This window comes from Seriola aureovittata, chromosome 6 (assembly GCF_021018895.1).
Source record: "Seriola aureovittata isolate HTS-2021-v1 ecotype China chromosome 6, ASM2101889v1, whole genome shotgun sequence".
Taxonomy (NCBI): Eukaryota; Metazoa; Chordata; class Actinopteri; order Carangiformes; family Carangidae; genus Seriola; species Seriola aureovittata.
The window spans coordinates 11,641,707-11,661,779 of NC_079369.1; the positions used below are offsets into that span (position 1 = coordinate 11,641,707).

Genomic DNA, 20,073 nt, shown 5'->3' on the forward strand with positions numbered 1-20,073 from the left:
TACAGCATTTAGCAGTGTCCCCTATATGTACTTCTGAATTATGTTGAACATTTCTGTAACCTTATGTTGAAGTGTTACGACTGTATCGTTATTAAGTAGCAGTGAAGCAACTTTGATAGCTGACATGACATTGAAGTTACTTTAACAGTAGACTTGATCTTGAAAATATTTATATGTGGGGCTAGAATTTACAGACAGCTTTAGCGGTATCAAGTTTTGCTTCATATTTACTTTATGGCTGTAGATTTCATCTGGTGGCCTTATCCTTGCATTCCAATAAAACAGCATGCTAGGTTAAATAATTCTGAGGCATTTTAAACCGCATCTGAACTGTGCTTAACCGTGGTGTGTTGAGCCAGGACAGAGCAGTGCACTGTGACGATGTGATCCAAATGCAGACACCATGCAGGGCTGATCCTTCTAGGGAGTACTGAGGTGGACAGGGCAGGTGCTGTGGCAGGCTGAAGCCATCCACACTGCCTGCTGCCTCTGCATGCATACTGCATGTTACAGATGGAGAACCTCTTACAGTCGTACCCTCACCTGTAAGATTATGCATGCATGCATATGTTAAAAGGACTGAAATAGATTGTGTTCTTCATCTTTTCAGTGTTGACATTCACTAAACGCTTTAGGAACTACAATCACAACCTTCCCCCACCCACCACCACCACCACTACGACCGCGAACAATGACACATTTACTGGATAGCCAGCAGCCACTCCTCTCCTCACTGTCCTGCTGTGAGGACATACTTTACTGTTTGTGTTTGTTTGTGTGTGCCTCTGTGATTGAGTGATTACATGTTTACTTGCATGAGCATGCACATGTGTGTGCATCTGCCAGTGTGGTGCGTTGGCGTCGCGTCTCCCACCCATCCGTGCAGATCCCAGGCAGCCAGGCAGTCTGTCGGTGGCTCCCTGCTGTTAGCTGCTCCGTAGAAGGCTAGAAATGGTGGGTGGAATCCCCTCATGGAGCTTTCCTCATGCTGCAGGCGGATGTCTCCCTCTGTCTCCCCTCATCTCCCCGCTCACCTGGGGACTGATGGCAGCCAGCGAGCCTCGCCCCCCACCCTCCTCTTCCATCCAGCCCTGGAGGCCCTCAGCCTCGCCAAAGAGGGAGTGAAGATGGGCGTGGGGGCGGGCAGATATGCCAATACCATCTTAAGCTCCCCATGCATACAATACACACATGCAATAAAAGTGCACACACACAAATATTATTTACATATAGCAGCTGAATACCACATTCATCTGGACTGTAATCAAAGTAAATACATTATTATTTTTGTTGTAAGACTGTAATCCATTGCTGACTCACATGTGACATGCCCACACTTGTATGCACCCCCACAAACATATAGACGCTTCCTACACTGAGACTGTCCCCCTTACAGCAATAGCATCTATGGCTGCCAGTTTGGCTGCCTGGACGGCTCCATGAGTGTTAAGTGTCTCGGTACCATTAAGCACCAGTCAGCCCGTTTCGATTGCCCCACATGAGTGCTCTTCGCCAGCACACTTCACTTTCAGCTAACCTTCGGGCAGCTGCTCTTGTCGAACCTCACATTTCTTGTTGAAGATGAGGATGAGGGGTGAGGAAGGTGATGGTAAAGTGGGAGGCGAGGGTGGGAGAGACGGCGAACACCAGAGAGGAGCATTACAGGCAGCAGGCTCTCAGCTGTTGCACCCATCTGGAATTTAAACCGTTGGTGTAAATTGAATACTTGCACATATGAACAGTAACAGTTGGAAATTCTTTCCTATTTAACATATTCATTTGGATGAAAATACTCAATCTATCTGTGCACTATACTGTACACTACTCTGTAATTCAGAACACCGTGTAAGTACCATCTCAGTTAACTGGCAAGCTAAAGTTACATGCATGTTTTATTTGAACTCACTCAATTAATTTCTTCTGCCACATGTTCACGTTCTCATTATTCATGGTCTCTTTTCTGTGTACACCATTTAATAAAGAAGAGACCCTGCAAAAAATTGTGAGTTAGATTTTAACTGCCAAACTTAACACCTGATGTCAGCTGGGAGTCAGAGAGGAGGGGGAGAGGGAAGAGAGGAGGGTTAGTTATAAATAGCAGTAGTCTCTCCAGGATGGCAGGTTTTTAATTAACAATAGAGAACGTCTGATAATCCACAGTTAATCCAGAGGAGAAAAGGGAGGAGAGGAAAGAAGAAGAGAAAATCATCAGCTGTTTGATGTTAGGACTACAAGTCCCTCCTGGCCCTTCCGCAGCTCGCTGCTGAGCTGTTCTGTGCTGTGATACCCATAGCCCAAATGTATTTATTTTGTGAAACAGCCATGCTCCATATTTTGTGATTCACTTTGTTTCTGACTAACCGCTGTCTGTTCCCATTAGTGTGAATATGTGCATGCCGCTCCTCTTAAACTGACTGGGATTCTTTGTGCTTGCGTGTGGTGTTAGTGGATAGGGGGCTGTTTGTCGAAAACTAGCCGACTGAAGGCCCTGATGGCTGGAGGCATCCGCTTAAAGTCCTACGCCTGTTGAAAGGCTTGATCTGTCGGGGAAACACTGGGAGATGTCAGGCCTGCTTCGCACTCAAAGGGAGTCTGCTATCTAAGACACTTTGAGCTTAGAGGGAAATGGGGGTGGTATTTCTCTCTCTCTCTGTCTCTCTCTCCTCTATCTCTCTCTCTCTATCTCTCTCTCTCTCTCTTTTTGCACAGCTGCAAAGACAGTAACAAATATGTTGTTTGTACTAACTGTGATACTTTATTTGTTGGGGCTGGGTTGAGTTTCACTCTCATAATTCAGAAAGAATTCGAGTTTAATTTATGACATTATATTTTATGTATTCAGACGTTGACACTTCTTTCCTGAGCAGCTTAAAATAAATGCATCAGTAGAATTAAATTCCCTCAAGCTCCAAGATCACCAATATAACAAGCAACCGGTAAAGAGAAGTGAAGAGAGCAGAGTCTAGACACATTTCCTACTCAATAAGATTATAAGTATGAGAGGAAATATCAGGTGGAGATGTTGTCTTTTAATTGGTAATTTTTTTACCATTATTTGACCAGGATTATCTCCTGAATGATCATTTGCTGATCTTTTTAAGAACGAATTGACTGGAGCAGTGAAAATAGTCCCTTAAAGGCTTCATGTTGTGGTGTACAATTCTGCAGGATTGTGGAAACAGAGCAGGCTTCACATGACACTTGGTTGACAAAAGTCACACCAAGACTCTTGGCGCTCGGGGCAGGAGTCACTGTGATCTTGTCAATAGTGATGAAGAGATGTTGTAAAGGATTTTCCAGAGATATATGTATGATATCCAAGACGCTGTGTGTACAGATGGGCTCGATTTTATTTTGTTTTATTTTGTGAATTATGGTACCACTTTACAAATTCAAATCTTAAGTGTTTATCTCCCTCTTCTAATAATGAGGGGTCTCTTTCTCCCCTCAAATCTTTAGGTACGGGTGATGAGACATTAAGATGTTTTCTTGTTGTCAGTGTGAAAATTGAAGGAACAAAATAATCGAGTCGAGATAACATTTTAAAAGCTTTTCTTTCCGTCTTTCTGGCATTTCAGGACAGAGTCTGGGCTACGGCTTTGTCAACTACATCGATCCAAAGGACGCAGAGAAAGCCATCAACACGTTAAATGGACTCAGACTTCAAACCAAAACGATCAAGGTAACTGACACCATGTACACATAAACAACTGTAATTATAACATGCCATAATAATTGCCATGGCCCACACAATTAGTCTAAGATAAATTACTGAAAATGAGAAAATAATTACAGCAAAATATAGAAATGAATTGCTCGATAATTGATGATAAAATTACAATGCATTTTTATAAAGTTATGGAAGTCGTGGTAAACTAAAATTATAAGGTTTCTTTTTTCTTTCACAAAGCTCTTTTTAGATAGTGATGCTGTTAGTGAATGAGCTGGAGGGCAAGATGGGATTAACATGCATGAGCCTCAGATATAAAAGACCATCTAAATCAAAGAGACACATTTTAAAGCTTGTGACTATGGCTGATATGCTAATTACTCTCTAAATGTCAAAATGTAAAGGTGAAATTATATAGATATCCCTGAGTGAAAGGGAAGAAACACGTCAATCATCACGTTTTCCAAAATAATTGAGGGGTCTGTTATTGCATTTTAATGGCATGACTAATGTGCAGGCTGGTGGTGGTTGTCACAGAGGTAAGACAGATAAATCAATGCCAACGCTGAACTGTCCCTCCTCCAAACATGTTTTGAAGACGAAAAATTAAACCTTACAAGCAGTGGTTTTTGCAGATGCTTAACATCAACATATCAATCATCTCACTGATCTCGTTTTTTTCCCCTTCCTCACATCCCCTGCTATGTTCCCCTCTGCTCTGTGCCTGCTGAAATGTTGTTGCTTTTAAGCTGGGCAGTAATCTGTTGCTCTGTGGTAATCCTAGGATTCTCGCTTTCTGTCATTTGATCTAATCTGATCTAATCTAATCTAATAGGGTGGGATTAGCCTGTTGTTGTGAATGGGGAATCTCACAGAGAATCCCTCCATTCCCTGGACAGTGCATGCTGTCTAGCGTGGCCTTGCTAGACAGCATCTTTGCTGTGGTCTAACTAATGCCAGTGGAAAAAAAAAAAAAGAAAGAGTTTTCTGCATGTTCTGTAATAGTGAATACGGGTGTGCTTTTCTGTTTGTTTGAAGTGGGATCCGTGGGGGTTTGAGGTATTTATTGTGGGCAGATCCGTGTCTGTATTTGTGTGTGTTGTAAATATCTGATTCGGTCATTGCGACCTACAGGTTGATCAAAGCAGGGCTCTCACTGATCCAAGATTACAAATGTTTGAATGAGCCAAAAGGTAGAGACTGGGTGTGCTTGATAGTGTACAGGCATGTGAGTGCTTAGATTTCGGCATTGCAGGAGCAGCGCTCCTCATTCATTAACTTTACAGGTTTTACAGAGCATCCAAACAGCTTCTTCACCGTTTTATATTCTACATTATTGCTTCATTTAAAGTCTTTGTTATTTCTTCACAAATACATACATTCGCTTAATTTTTTCACATTTAGCTTTGTTCACTAATTTTCAAAGTTGTCCCAGCAATACTCTCTGTATCTTGGCAGTAATAAATATGAGAATATTAATTAGCTGAGTGAGCCTTTTAGAAATGGAGGCATGTAAATGTCAACTTGTGGCCAAGAAGAGTTTAGAAATCAAGAGTTACAATGTGCCAGTGTTAAGAAGATTACAGTTTCAGATCTTCAGAGTATCTGGTATTGATATATAATGTGAGAACTGAAAACAGTATATGAACAATATGATACAACGCAAGTCAGTCAACATGGAGACTTAGGTGAAATTGAGCTTTTTCAATATGTAGATTGGACTGTAGCAGTCTGAGGTCACAGATTTTCACTCTCACACTCTCATGACACTAGAGGTTGCCTTAAGTTGTTCCTGAGATAAAGGCTGTCTTTGTAATGACAGAAGACAACTCTGCATCTCTGTCTGGCACTATCGCTCTTTCACACTTCATTTCCTCCCTCCCACTACCCTCTTTCCCTGCTTTCTCTCTGCACAACAGACGGAAATACCCTAAAGGTAACAAGGTAAATTAAAAGGCAGCACGGTAATTCTAAAATTAAGTTTGTCGCTCTTTCATGTCACACCCTTCCCACTCTCTGCCACTACACTTGTGAGGAAACGCTTGGCCCAGAGATTCACATGCTCTCAGGCGATGTGTCTCTCTGTAGTGCCTTTGAGTTGCTTTCGCTGCTGTGGTTTCCTCCACCATGACACCTCAGATTTTGTCAGCGATGGCTGCGATGCTGCTTTCCTACTGAGGTGTGAGGAGAAGCAGCATGCCAAAGGTGAGAGGAGCTCACAGTGACACGCATGCACATAATCTCAGACACATTTATACAGTGTGTGCTTGTGAACACTTTAATCTTCACACTTGCGGTTTTTCTAACTTTCTTGCGCGCACACACACACACTCCTGTTTCACACATGCAACACACCACACTTGTACACAATACCGCTCACAGCTTGAGGAGGTGTTGATGGATTAGACATCTGGAGTTGGCTGACAAGGAGAGAAAATGAGGGAGAGCTACACAGAGAAGAAAAGAGGAGGAAAAAAAAGAGGCAGAATCTGGAAGAGAGAGAAAGGTTTAGTGAGGCAACACGCAGGAAGGAAGGAGAGAAGCAGAAGGAAGCGATCCAGGCAGCAAAAAGGAGAGAGATGTGGAGAGGAAGAGGAAGACACAGGAGCTGAAAAGAGAGGCCAAAGAGGAAGATGTGTGAAAGAGAAGTGAGACATGGGGAAAGCCAGCTGTTCCCAATCCCATTCTCCCACCGTTAGAGTTCAGCAGGATTTCCATGCTGTTGCTCAAGGATATGACTGCATATCCACCATATTTGCCTGACTTTAACCTTATTTGATGACTTACATCTCCACATGTCGGGGGTAATGAAAGCACTGCAAGGGAAAGCTGCTCCAGTCAGCAGCAGTAGTAATGGGATTTATGCAACTTTCACTGGAGCAAAATGAAGTCTGCTCATGAAGATGTTGGGGACAACATTTGACAAGTGAAAGTTCACTGGAAGAGAGCTACTGCTAGGAGCTGCACGGCACACTATAACCAGTTGTTCAGTTCCAGACATTGGCACCATTAGAGATGACATTCACACACAGTATATTCTAGGTAGAAGGACAGGAACTATAACATTAAAATCTGTGCGTATTAGCATGTTTATGGACATGCGTTTGTGTGTCTGTACATATGTGGAAATGAGGAGGAGGAGCAGCGTGCGACAATGAGGAACTGAGTGAAACTGGGTGGATTATTGGTTACATGGTGTCTAGCAGAGGTTTGCAAGGGCAAAAATGTAATGGATTTTTTTTTGTTTGTGAATATGTGTATGGCTGCATGTGTTTTTGCAGCACACTGTCTGTAAGGGTTACAATCACAGACAGTTTACTCCAATAGCAGATTCTCTGAAACAGAAAGTATGTTTAAAGTTTGACACATTTTGTATCTCAGCTTAATAAAACTAAACTGAGAAATCCACTCTTCAGTTTGCGAGGCTAAATGGTGCTCGGTTAAAAGCTTAAAGGTTTTTGGTTGCTTACTATTAGGGTCATTGCTAATGTGTTAATTATTTTACCTGCTGAAATCACAACACATTAACTCACCTCTTTAATTAATTCATACTTTATCTCACAATAGCATTTGAAATCAATAGGGTGAATGGAGAGACTTTTTAGACAAACTATTAATCCTGTTCCCCTGGCTACCTGAGCTGCCCTTTCAAAGTAAAACACCTGTGGTTTTTACACAAGGGAACAAAATTTCCTTTGCCTCCCCCAGCAAACGAGTGTGTTATCTCTCCAGTGTAAGCAGCTAAATCTTTTCCTGACAACGATAATCTCCAAGGCAAGGTGCACTAAGAAAATACAGTCACATTTTCCTCCCTGTGGAAGTAATAAAGTATGGGAGCCCTAATTTATTCATACAAGGCCTAAAACTGTTTCATTTTCCACAGGTGTCATATGCGCGACCCAGCTCAGCCTCCATCCGTGACGCCAACCTTTATGTGAGCGGCCTGCCCAAGACCATGACCCAGAAGGAGCTGGAGCAGCTCTTCTCCCAGTACGGACGCATCATCACCTCCCGCATCCTCGTCGACCAGGTCACAGGTATCCATGGGGCAGCACCTCCTCTCTCTTTACACTTTGACATGGACACACACGATCAGCCGAACAGTAAAGGCGCATACACACATACTACACTATATTTATACATTGATACACCATGTCCCTGATTCTGTTAAATGTACACAGCCACACTGTTTTTTTTTTTTTGTGTTCTATGGTCATGTGAGAATTTGATATTTGGACTCATGGGTAATATTAGTTCAGTTTGTGCCTTTTATGTCTGAGCAATTGCTTTTCAGAAAGATGAATTAAACATCTTGCCTTAATATTTTTAAAGTATTTCCAGAATCGCGGAAGTCCTGAGAGGCAAGTGAGAAAAAGAAAAATTCCAGTGATCCATTTTCTAAGTCTGATTTAAATAGTTTTCTCTCTTGTATTTATTACTTAAAAACATGTCAATATTTTTTTTTGCCAGAATAATCTTTCCAAAGTTTCTTAATTTGTTTATTCCATCTGGGAAAAACAGGTGGGAAAAAAATTTGCCAGGTGAAAAAAAAAAAGCTTTTTTTCTTTTTAAAGTTATTTTTTGGGCATTTGTATGCCTTTACCAGATATGACAGAGAAGAGGTAAAGGAAACACGGGGATAGAGAGAAGAGGAATAAAATGCAGCAAAGAGTGTAGCCGGCCAAGTCAAAACAGGGACTCGCTGCTCAGGACAGTTGTGTAGATGTGATATGCGCCCTAACCACTCAGCTATCAAGTCTCCCCTAGGATCATTTTTCTAAGATGCTTTTCTTTCCGTATCTATGAAAACTTGTGAAAAAGTGTTTTGGCAAGTGTCTGTACTCATTTCGGACACAAGAAGTTCAAGCGCACCCCCCCCCCAGTCTAAACAGGAAGCATTCATGTTTTCCTCCAGGTGTTTTTTAAATTTCTCCATGTACTCAAGGAAGGCAATATTGTATAAATGTACAAAATTATCCTACTATCCTAGCAAGTCTCTAGTCCCAGTGATCATTCACTCAGTAGCTAACAGCTAACAGCTATAGTCAGGTTTGCTAACTAACGGCAGATTAGTGCCAATTAAAATAAAAGAGAGACATGACAGTAATATTACATAACTTGTGTTGTAGTAAATTTTCACCAGAGACTAAGTCTAGACCTCTTCACCAACACTTGTTACCACGCAATAAAAACAATATTATCATTAATTGAGTTTCAGTTAAATTACATTTTGATGATGTGATCATGTGACATAATTTTACAGAATTAACAATTCCATGAAAATTGTTGCTACACAGGTTACTGAAAGTGTTGTGTTGTGTGAGTGAAGGGTTTTGGCTGATGACATGAAAATCAGTGTGACACAGTTAATTGCATTGAACAGTGGTTAGATTGTTTTTTGTGCGTTCACCGTATCATGTCTTGGAAAATGTTCTTATCAGTACCTTAATGAACTGATTTTAATCACATTGCTCAGCCCTACCATCCACCAAGCATTGCCTCGTGAGTGAGTGACCTCAATAGGCAATTTTTCACACCATGACCTCAGCTGAGGCCGCCATGGTAAAAACAGTCATTATTGTGAGAGACACAAGCTGCGTAATATACATGCTCAATTACACATTCCACTACATCCAAAACACAGGAATGAATCACATCAGCCCATTGTATTGCAGAAGAACCCCTCCAGCGTGTCTCTTAGATCCATTTCAGGGGTTGTGTGTGTGCCTACAGGCTGCAACCTGCTCCAGTGTTATGTGCAATGTGTACTGATGAAGCAGAAAGGGAGCAGCATGCTGTAAGCCACACTCATTTGCCTAAGCAGAATAAATCACTGCTGGCAGTGAAGTGCACGCCTGTCTGTACACACTGAGCAGAGGAGGAGAGAGTGTGAGAAGAGAGGGGAAAGCAGAGGAAAGGAAAACAAAGGAGAGGAGAAAAGGAGACGGGGGGGATGCAGACAAGCTGGGAGGAAGCAGAGAAAATGGAAAGAAAGCAAGTACGAGAGGGCGTAGATGAACAGCTACGTGGGAAGGAGAGGAAATGAGAACAGGGAAGAAGTGAAGGGAGAGCTAGGGCGGGTGGCAGTGGAAGGGAAAGGTGAAAAAAAAAAAAAGATAGGACCATTTCTACCCTCATCAACACACATTTAGATGAAGTGGGCACATCGCCTGCTTATCTGTTTTAACTAACAGACCTGTCATACCGCCATGGTACTCAGACCCAGGGGAATCCCTATAAAACAACACAGCCACGCAACACAGAGCAAGGCTACGGAAAACACATCTGTTCAACCACAGCCACACACACAAACAAACAAACACACACAGACACACACACACACACACCTGATTTTTAGTTTCTCAGTTTGGGCCACACACACCAGGAAAAAAAAACTAATCACAGGCAGTAGTGATCGCAGGAAGCCAAGGTTTTGATGCACTCAGTATAGGTTGCATTCACAAGAGACTGAATAATTCATTGTGTTCATTCTTGACTGACGCAAGGTCAGTTTTAAAGTGGAGCCTTCTCACGAGCGTGTCCAGATAAAGTGCTGCAGCAGTTCATTTCCACTACTGGGAATAATATGAACACCCAGATCAAAGGAAGATGCTCAATTGAGAAAATAAATGGAGTTTCACATAATCGTTCCTTTCACATCCTGGGACACTTAAAGGTTTAATTTTCACACATTTCTTTCTTCAATGGCATTAGATCCACTAAAATAAAATAAAAAACTTTTGCTAACAACGTGGTAATATTGCGGTGCATGTTATAAATCCAACAGCTGGCTTCCGAGGTGTGTATTTTTTTGCCCTATTTTTTCTATTTTCAACTACAAGAGAGAGAAAACAAGGTTGAATTATTAAATTAAGGGCAATTAACTTGTGTTGTAAAAACAAGCTAAAACTAATTATTCTCTCCTTCTCTCTCTCTAGAAATCTGTCTACAATATGAACATTTAATAGATCACATTTAGAAATGAGCAGCTTTTGTTGCAAATTCTTTTTTCAAATTATTATCCATTAGTTTGATCAATATTTAGGAATACCCTGTTCCTTTTTCCTAAACTGTATATTTTTTTGGGGCGAGTTTCAGAAATGAATGAAACTAAATTAAATGAAACACCAAATTCAACTTCTTTCCCACCTTTGATCTAATGCCGCTTGTTAAATCTGTTGTTGGCCACCTGTTGTATTTCACAGAAGCTAACGTTAGCATCACTTGGCTCCGAGAGGATATCAAAGCTAATGGAATAGTTTATAGCAGAACAAATATTATTTGATTCCTCACTTTTTTTTTTTTAACCTTGTATTATTTGGAAGGTGCTTATACTGTGTCACTGGCAGGCAAACAATTCGTACATGCACCAGTGTAAAAAGGTGTCCTGGTCAGCACACTCTTATGTACATCGTTTTCGCACTGTGAGCCTGCTGACACCCTCGACTACACTAATTGCTATCCTAACTACCACCCTACCCACCTGCCTCAAAACTGAAGCACACAATGATTCACACATATACTATATGCACACACACACAGAAACAAAGATAATGTGAGAGAGAGATGTTCTGCAAGGTGTCCTCAGAGGATTAAGGATCAGCAGGAGAAATGTTAATGATTAATTAGATGTTAGAGTTGCTGGTGATTAAAAACATGGAGGACTTTAGAAGGGCCCTGAGAGTAGTATCCTGGCATCATTGACTCGTCTTTTTCTTTGCTCTATGATGGTACAGGTGTACGCACACAAGGCAGCACACAAGGCAGCACACACACACACACACACACACACACACACACACACACACACACACACACACACACACACACACACACACACACACACACACACACACACACACACACACACACACACACGCTGCTATTATGAGGAAAATGGGCTGCAAATGAAAACTCTCCTGTGACTGCCAAAAACACAAGTACAGAACAAGAAAGGAGAGACAGGGTGAGAGAGAAAAAGAGGGACGGACAGATTTGTGGTCTGTATCAAACCCATTCCTGGTTCAGTAAGTAACGTAACTGCTCAGGGGGTCTGCGATAGGAGCTGTTGTTCCAGTCTCTTCTCAGAAAAGAATCCCTTGAGAAGAAAATGTATTCATTGCTACAGCTACGAGAACAGTTAGTGGAGTTTATTCTTAATTTCAGAGTTTTATGTTTTAGTCTTCCTGACTTCAGGGACATAACTTGTTGATGCGACATTATCATGTGGTGCCTTGAAGTCTTGTTGCAGGTCATCAGTGACTCATCCCCATATTTATTGAATCAGTGCCTGAAATCCAATTCACTCAGTGATTCACTCTTCCTCCTGAACTGGGGACTGATTTAAGACACACCCTTACATTGTCCACAGAAATGGAATAGGCTGTGATTGCTGTGAGCGATGCACAGACAGAAATACACAGAAACAGCAATGCTGCATAAAGTTGTTGGAGTAACGGATGTTCTCCAGTGACCATTGGCAGATGGGCGGATGATCCCCAGCTCCTGCTCTGCTAAATTGGGAACATGAAGTCTGTTCTCTAAATGACCTCCTCATCAACAAGATGCACCCTGCAGTCACTCTTATGTTCATAAGGACTAGAAGGAACTTTAAAAACATCACTGTTAGCATCATTCACAGTCACAGGCAGCTGAAACAAAATCCACTGAAACTGCCAAATTGCCCCAGAGACTCAGAGAGCGAACACAACATCGACTTGACAAGGATATCTCTCCATCTGTCCATCTCTTCCTCTGTCCCCTCACCCTCTATTGATTCCTTCTGAATGGATAAGCATATTCTGTCTCTTTATCAGTGCAAATAGTGCAGGCTGGATTCCCACTCTGGCCTTTCTTTTCTAACCTTCAGGGAAGGCAGCCAGGCCGTGATCTTGTGCTCTGACAGCTGGTTTAGTCGAGCCTCAATTTGAAACAGATATAATATCAGAGATAGCTTTGGATCGATACTTGGCTATTCCTAGTTTTTCATCCCGGACCTGTATACGAGCAGAGGTCAATGCTTACCTGATCAATGACTGCAAATACAATTGATCCACAGACTTGGCTTCTATAAACGGTAGCTCAGATGTGAAACTAAATTGCTGCTCAGTGTGTGTGTACGGATTGGCTGTGAAAAGGCTGATGCCATGTTCCCTTCATGTGGGGATTAGAGGGTAGCAATGGGAAACATTCCCACGGTAACAAGTTGTTCATGCCATCATGCTACTCAAGACGATGAGTGCCAGTGTTACTAATAAAAAGTGTATTGAATAATTATCTGGGATTGAGCTACAGTTGTATGATAGGCGGAGTGTATGATCAAAATAGCATTAAATTAAGGTTTAGTTACCTTGAAATTTGGCTGGCATGAGGCATCCATGTTTGAAAGCTTTTTCAGACATTTCAGTCAAATTTACTGCCAAGTTGTCGTCTGTATATTGGAGCTTTCAGAAAAAAAATCTCAGACTATCTCCACCAAGACAAAAAAACATAACGTTGTTTGAAAGTTCATTGCACATACATGCGGCATTACAAATATGCTGCCGCACGCACAGGTTGAATTGTTTATGGGGGTATTGAAAGTCCAGTCATGTAATGTTCGCCGTGTATATCGTTGCACATTTTTATTGGAAGTCAGTGATCAACACGGGAGCTGTGCAGTCAGCGTCTCTGTTTGAGGCTGTAAAGAATTTAATTATGTTTACATGCAACAATAATGGCACTGCTCACAAAACTGTCTGAAGATTACCTGCTTCGTGACTCACCCCTGGAAAATTTAACCAAAGCTATTTTCGTTCTAACAGACACACCATTTACTTGCCAGATAACCTGGAAAGAAATACCAGAAAGAACACACCTGCCATCCTCCTGTATTTTTTTTTTTTAGATGAGAAAGAGAGAGACAGACGGAGAGAGACATGAGCAGAGCATTAGATAGATGACAGACCAAGAACAAGAGAGGAGCATTACATTTTATTGTCTCACTATTTGTGATCAAACTGTGTTAACTGAATCCAAAGAGTCCCCAGAAAGTTATAACTGACAAGCTTCAGGTGGGCAGATGCTTAGATATTTGTGACATTATTCTGCAAGCGTCGGTTGAACATAATATAAACATGGTCCATTTAATGCATCACTCTCCATAATAACCTGCAGTTTGGGCACCTTTATTTGTCCTGCTACTTTAAGATGACTGTAGTGATTTAATCAACTGAAGGGAAAGCTTTCATTCAGTCATTTATATATATATACACATACATGTACAACTGTGGATCATAGGTAATGGTAAAAGTCACTATTGTTCCTGTTATACAGTCTTATTCTGTAGCTGCACATTTCCGTCAAACATTTAGTTTGCTCTTACTGGTGAAATCAAATTAAAATGATGTCTGTGATGTAGCATTGAAAACAGATCAAGCCCTCTGCTCTCAGTGCACAATCAAAGCCAATTTTTTCCAAACTCGCAACAACCTTGCTGTGCTGCCTCATCTGCATGGAGCTCATGTCTCTTTTTGCCTCTCCTTCACCTTTGTGCCACGCCTGCTGCGCTGGGTGCAAAAATACCAAAAACAACATGCATTTCAAGGTCAGGGAAATGCCACTTCGCAGTGCTACTTGTACTAGTCTCTCCAATAAAAAGGAGCCCCAGAAGTCTCCTCACAAACCTGCACGGTTCTATAGTTTGATTTTCGGTTTGCATGGCGTACTTGTGAATTTCAATAACACAATTTTTTCTCAAAGGAATTACCCTCCCTCTGTACAGTTGGTATGTTCTCTCCTCTCTTGACTTGAATAATGGATGCTTCCTTTCAGACTGACACCACACTGACTCCCTGTTCTCTGCCTGTCCAGTAGTAGAGAACAGAACGGTCAAGGTAATACGAGCAGAGAGGTGTACCCTCTAGGTGGGATGACTGCAGCCTTGACTCGAGCTATCGTCTCCTGTCTCACTGCCTTTAGTTGTTTTTTTTGTTTTTTTTCCTCTAATCTTTAGAGCGCATACTATCTCCGTGGTGGCCGACACACATGCACGCACAGCCACATACAGATATGTGCATTGATACATGCGCGCACACACCAGACAGATGGTTGAAACTCTGCTCTGACAGAGGCTAAAGCACAGGGCACCTCCACTCTTCAAAGTATCTGCATCTCTCCCCTTGCTGCTTTTTCAAACGCCATCTGTACCCAGGCACACTAATGTTACTTAAAACAAGGACATTGCATTTTTTTTTCGCTCCCTCTAATTAGAAGACAGCAGGAAGAGTGTTTCTTTCTGCCGCTGCCATATTATAAATCTTTTGGAAAGGCAAGTCTAATCATTTCATACAGTTGGCACAATATAGCTCCAGAAATAAAAGATAAAAGGATGGGAGATGAAACCTGGAAACATTTTAAGATTTTGCTTATGCATGTGTGCATCAGTGCATGCGTCTTTCTCAGAGAGTGTATGGGCCTGCTTGCAAGGATGCAGTGCACTAGATGGATCAACTGTGTGTGTGTGTGTGTGTGTGTGTGTGTGTGTGTGTGTGTGTGTGTGTGTGTGTGTGTGTGTGTGTGTGTGTGTGTGTGTGTGTGTTACCCAGCAGCCAGGTTTCTTACCTCTCTCCCCTCCTCTTCTCTCTCAGAGGAGCAGTCATTCCTCTCTGTCAGTCAGTCAGTGTTTGGGGAAATGATAGTGGGTTTTAGAGAAAGAGCGGCTTTGTTTGGGCAGGAGCAAGCAAGAATAGCACTGTTTCCTTTCATCATCATCCTTTTACTGTCACCTCCTAACACTCTCCCCCATCACCTTCTCTCCTTTTGTCCTTTCCTTCCTCACTCCTCATTCCCACTCTTTCCCTTTCTCCTTTTCATTCCTGCCTTGCCCGTCCCAACCCCCTGCACAGCACTCGCTTCTCGTTCCCCAACCTGTCTCCCTCTGCCCCCCCCACCACCACACACACACACACACACACACACACACACACACACACACACACACACACACACACACACACACACACACACACACACACACACACACCTCCCCCTCCCCAGATTGAGGTAGCGTGTTATTAGTAAGGCAGCCAATGTGCCTGTCGGTGTGTGTCAGAGAGAGATAAGCACAGGTAGAGAGAGTTACATAAGCCTCTGTTGATTACTGTGGAGGAGAGGGAGAGCAGAAAAGGAGAGTGAGAAGAAGAGAGAGAGAGAGAGAGAAAGACAGATTGCTGTACCTTAGTAAGTACATTGTGCTCTAATGTTGCCTGTATGGCTGGCTGGCAGTTGATAAGTAGCCTAGGCTTCTGGGGCTGGTTGAAAGGACAGTCATTAGGTTGGACTCCCTAGACTGGCAGCTTTGCTTCATAGATTGCAAGTTTGTTTTTGTTATAATGTTTAACAGGAGAAAAATAAACCCTTCTCAGGGTTTATTACATTAATATGGCATGACAGAGTGGTAATAAAAAAAAAAAAACTGCTTAATACACTTTCAGAGTCATGTGGATTCGCGGAGCAGATTTTTCATCTAAAACTGGTTTATTAATTTCATCTGCAAGTAGTTTTTTTCTTATATAAAAACGGGATAATATTTAAGTGTAAACCAACGATGAACTGATCCCACTGATAAGTGAGCATAGATCTCCATTCTTGTCTAAAAACAAACCACATGAGCCACACTGAGTGATGTGCTTCTTCATTATGACCAACATGGGCGTTGCAGTTTAGTTTGAGTCAATCCCACGCACACACACCATCCTGCTGCCAGAAATACTCACTTGTTTTTTCAATGTGTATTAATCTGCAGCTGAAAATAGTTCCCATAAATGAATCCTGTCGCTAAAAACGACAATGCCTTGCTGTTTTAAGTAAAGTACTCAGCCAATGTTTTCAGAAAAACTTCTCACTTGAGTGCCATTTTTAGACATTTATGACTTCAGTAGAAACACATGGGCTTGGGGCTGAATGCAACAATATGGGGGAGTCAAAGTATTGAGAGACGGACTCACAGTAGGTACATGGGATTTTTAAAAAAAAATAAACTACAGATTAATGCCAACTTTATCTTTGAACAAACTAATTCTGCAGAGTAGAAGATAATATACCATCCTGTTCTGTCCTGCAGTTATTTTATAGTGTGTGAGTGATTTGATTTGATGTGACAACTTCAGAACGCATTAAACCTAAATGGAGTATCTGACACACTGATATGATGCCTAGTGAACATGATATAAAGATACATTCAGCATTAGATGTGATGTGAAGATTTATGAGGATAATGAGAATTATCAGGCTTGTCTGTCCATCCTGCAGGTTGATCATTTTAATAAGCTGAAGAATTATTATTTAACATGTTCTTACGGGGTTGTAAAGAAAACCAAGCAAAGTGAAAACACAGAATAGTGGATAGTCAGGTCAAATCGGCAGAAAAATGTTGATGAGTGCTGTTTGGTTGTATAGTATCACAGACATTGTATGTTTTCATATCAGTGAGTTCACATTTCACACCGCCATCAGATATTCCGCCTTTAAAGTTCCATTGATCCCTTCCTGCTCTCTAATGATACTAAACGGAGTACAACATGAGTGTTTCACATCACAGCCTTAAACTTCGACTAAGGGCCGACTTTACTCTGCTGTATCTGATCCAAACAACACCCATTATGTTTCACTACCTGGATATGTTAGTGCTCTCAGTAACGGCTTACTCCCATTCCAAGTTTGAAATCTTGAGCAAGCGGATTACATTATTGCCCCAGACTGCACTTGTTACAGTGGCCTACAGACACAAGTAGACACAGCAGACACAAAGGAGGCGATCACAATGGTGTGTGCACACCTACATTTTCTTTTTGCCAGAATTATGGGTGACGGGGGTCAACTGCCACCTCACCTCGCTCACCTCCTTACAGTGCTATGGTTCAAACTCAAGGACACAAGTAGCTGATGTCACACTGAAACAAAACTGCATGCATAAAATCACTCACTCTCTCTCACATGCGCGCGGACGCACGCACGCGCGCGCACACACACACTCTGGACATCTCTACTCCTCTTTTCACACTTCAGTCTCAATAGCACCTCTTCAAGTCATTACTTAAGTATGTGCATGTGTGTGTGCATGTGTGTGTTTGCCTTCATCTGTATGCCAAGCATTCGTTTAGAGGCCCTCCAGCCAGAACCAGCTTAGGAGCAGCTCAAGGCCAAACAAGTGTGAGGATTAAAGGAGAAATACAGTCCTCTCTTCTCCTCTCTCGCCTCAGCCAAGGAAGTGAATGAGCAACGCTCTCCTCTTCCTTAACTACCGCTGAGGTGCCCTTGAGCAAGGCTTTTGGAGTTGCTAAGTGCCTTACAGCAGAAGACTGTTGTGAAATTGGGCAGGTTCCAATTATCAAGGTGAAGCATGGTGTTAGAGGAGTTTTAATGCGTACTAGATTTATGTCCATTACCAGTTACAGTTAGTGACAAGAGCTCAGAAAGAGCTCTCCCCGAGCAGTGACTGCCATTTTACCTCACACACAGCACATTCATGACAACTACAGTAATAAATGAAGAAAATTGTAGGAACAGCATTGGTTGTTGTTTGCACTATGTAGATCCCATTAGAATTGTTATTTTTCTGCTTCTGACAAGCTAATTAAAATGTACAGGTACAGAGCTGGCATAAGAGGAAGTAAGGGAGGGGAAACTGTGAAAGCCTGTCAGGGGAGAGAGAGCCAGAGAGGTAAAAAAAAAAAGAGAGAGAATAAAACAGAATAATTTACACTGAATACGAGTTAATGAGATCATCCAACAGGCGTACGGAAAATGCTGTGGTTCAGGTCTGTGCTTTGCAGCGTGTGTGTGGTCAGTGAAGATGATGAGTTAAGATTGTTTCTTGGTGTCAAACAACCTTCTTGATTAGACACGTTTTAGTTTTTTTTTTATCAGTTTACACAAAAACATAATTTAATTTTGTGCAAAAGAAAAAAAAAAAAGAAAAAAGTTGACAGCTAAGAAAATGTTTCCAGTATTTGAAAGGTGAGAAAATTGCAAAGAAAGTGCAAATTAGCTACTTAGTCTCTTTAAAACTAAAGTGTTCGTGCTGCAAATTGTTGATGTGACTTTTAGCCAGATTTGTGCATCATCTTAAAATCAATTTTTTTTGTAATACAGATAAAATTAAATTTTATTTCTACTTTATATTTTTGTGGAAAAACAAGAAGCAGAAAATGATAAGCTTTACCTAAAATCCTCTTAATTGTATACCCAATACTCGAACTGTAAGGAGATTTAAGACACTTTTCATTAATCATTGGTTTTCAAAAGGTGTCTTTTCATGTTGCAGCTTGGCTGGAAAGTAAATAACCTTGTGGTGCCTGTGTCCCGGAGAGAAAAAGAGAACAAAAGGGGAAGTGAGATGGTCAAGGTGCTTCTCCGAACAAGAATTCAAGGGAGCGAGCGTCATGAGACGAGCCAACAGGAAATATAAAAAAGAGATGGGGAGAGGGATGGCTTGTACAAAAATGTGGAATAACAATAAGGAGGGCTTTTTATGTGTGAGACAGAGACTGCACACAATGATGCTCAAACACAAAATTCCCCTCTTTCTCACTGCCTCTCTTCTATTCAGTCTCAGTCACACAGACATGCCTGTGTGCACACACAGTGTTATGTAAATAGTCTCTTCGGCAGAGTGCTGCTGTCACTGAGCAAGCATCCTCTGGGCCATCTAGGCAGCCTCATTAAAACAAGGCACAGCATCCATTAATAGATAACAGTGCGTGCGTGTACACACACACACACACACACACGTGCACACACACACACACAGTTAGTAACACACAGAGCATTCACAGACACCAATAAAGGACCTCCCAGGAAGCACATCTCTAAATGTTCCTCTCAGGTGGCAGTCAAAAATATCTCCAAGGAAACGGCTCAAATGTCACTGAGAACAATGCATGAAGAGAGTGTGTATGGCTGTCTGTGACTGGAGCTAGCATGAAGGAAGAATGGACTGTGTGTCTTTAAATGGACTCATGGCCAATGCCATAACACATATCCTCAATCTACAGCCGGTGTGTGTGTGTGTGTGTGTGTGTGTGTGTGTGTGTGTGTGTGTGTGTGTGTGTGTGTGTGTGTGTTTGTTATTGTTATTCATGTCCGTCTTCTCCCTCTCTCCAAACCTACTTTCAGTCCCTGTGTTTAATGCAGCACATTAAGTTAGGTGGGGTTGATGGGGTCATAGATGTCATAATAAAATTAAATCAGGAAAAAAATTTTTAAATAAATAAGAATAAAAAATAAAGAATTTAAGTTAGACCAGTTTGAATGCTCTTTGTTGCATTTCTGGAAGCATTAGTTAGTTAAGTTAAATTTATCCAGGAGCTCTCAGAGAGATCAAGGTGTCTTTTATGAGAGAGACCTGAGAACAAATGATATAC

General features: G+C 41.7%; 1 protein-coding gene across 8 annotated transcripts in view; it reads left to right on the forward strand.

The window, feature by feature from the left end:
• Nucleotides 1-20,073, forward strand: part of elavl4 (ELAV like neuron-specific RNA binding protein 4) — a 78,415-nt gene that overhangs the window by 44,092 nt on the left and 14,250 nt on the right. For 6 of the 8 annotated variants that reach the window (XM_056378134.1, XM_056378136.1, XM_056378141.1 and 3 more), the window contains 2 exons: nucleotides 3,579-3,682; nucleotides 7,554-7,706. In XM_056378134.1, coding sequence (XP_056234109.1) covers nucleotides 3,579-3,682; nucleotides 7,554-7,706 — 257 coding nt within the window. Of the gene's footprint in view, nucleotides 1-3,578; nucleotides 3,683-7,553; nucleotides 7,708-20,073 lie in introns of all 8 variants that reach the window. The other 2 variants (XM_056378135.1, XM_056378137.1) reach the window with 1 other exon arrangement.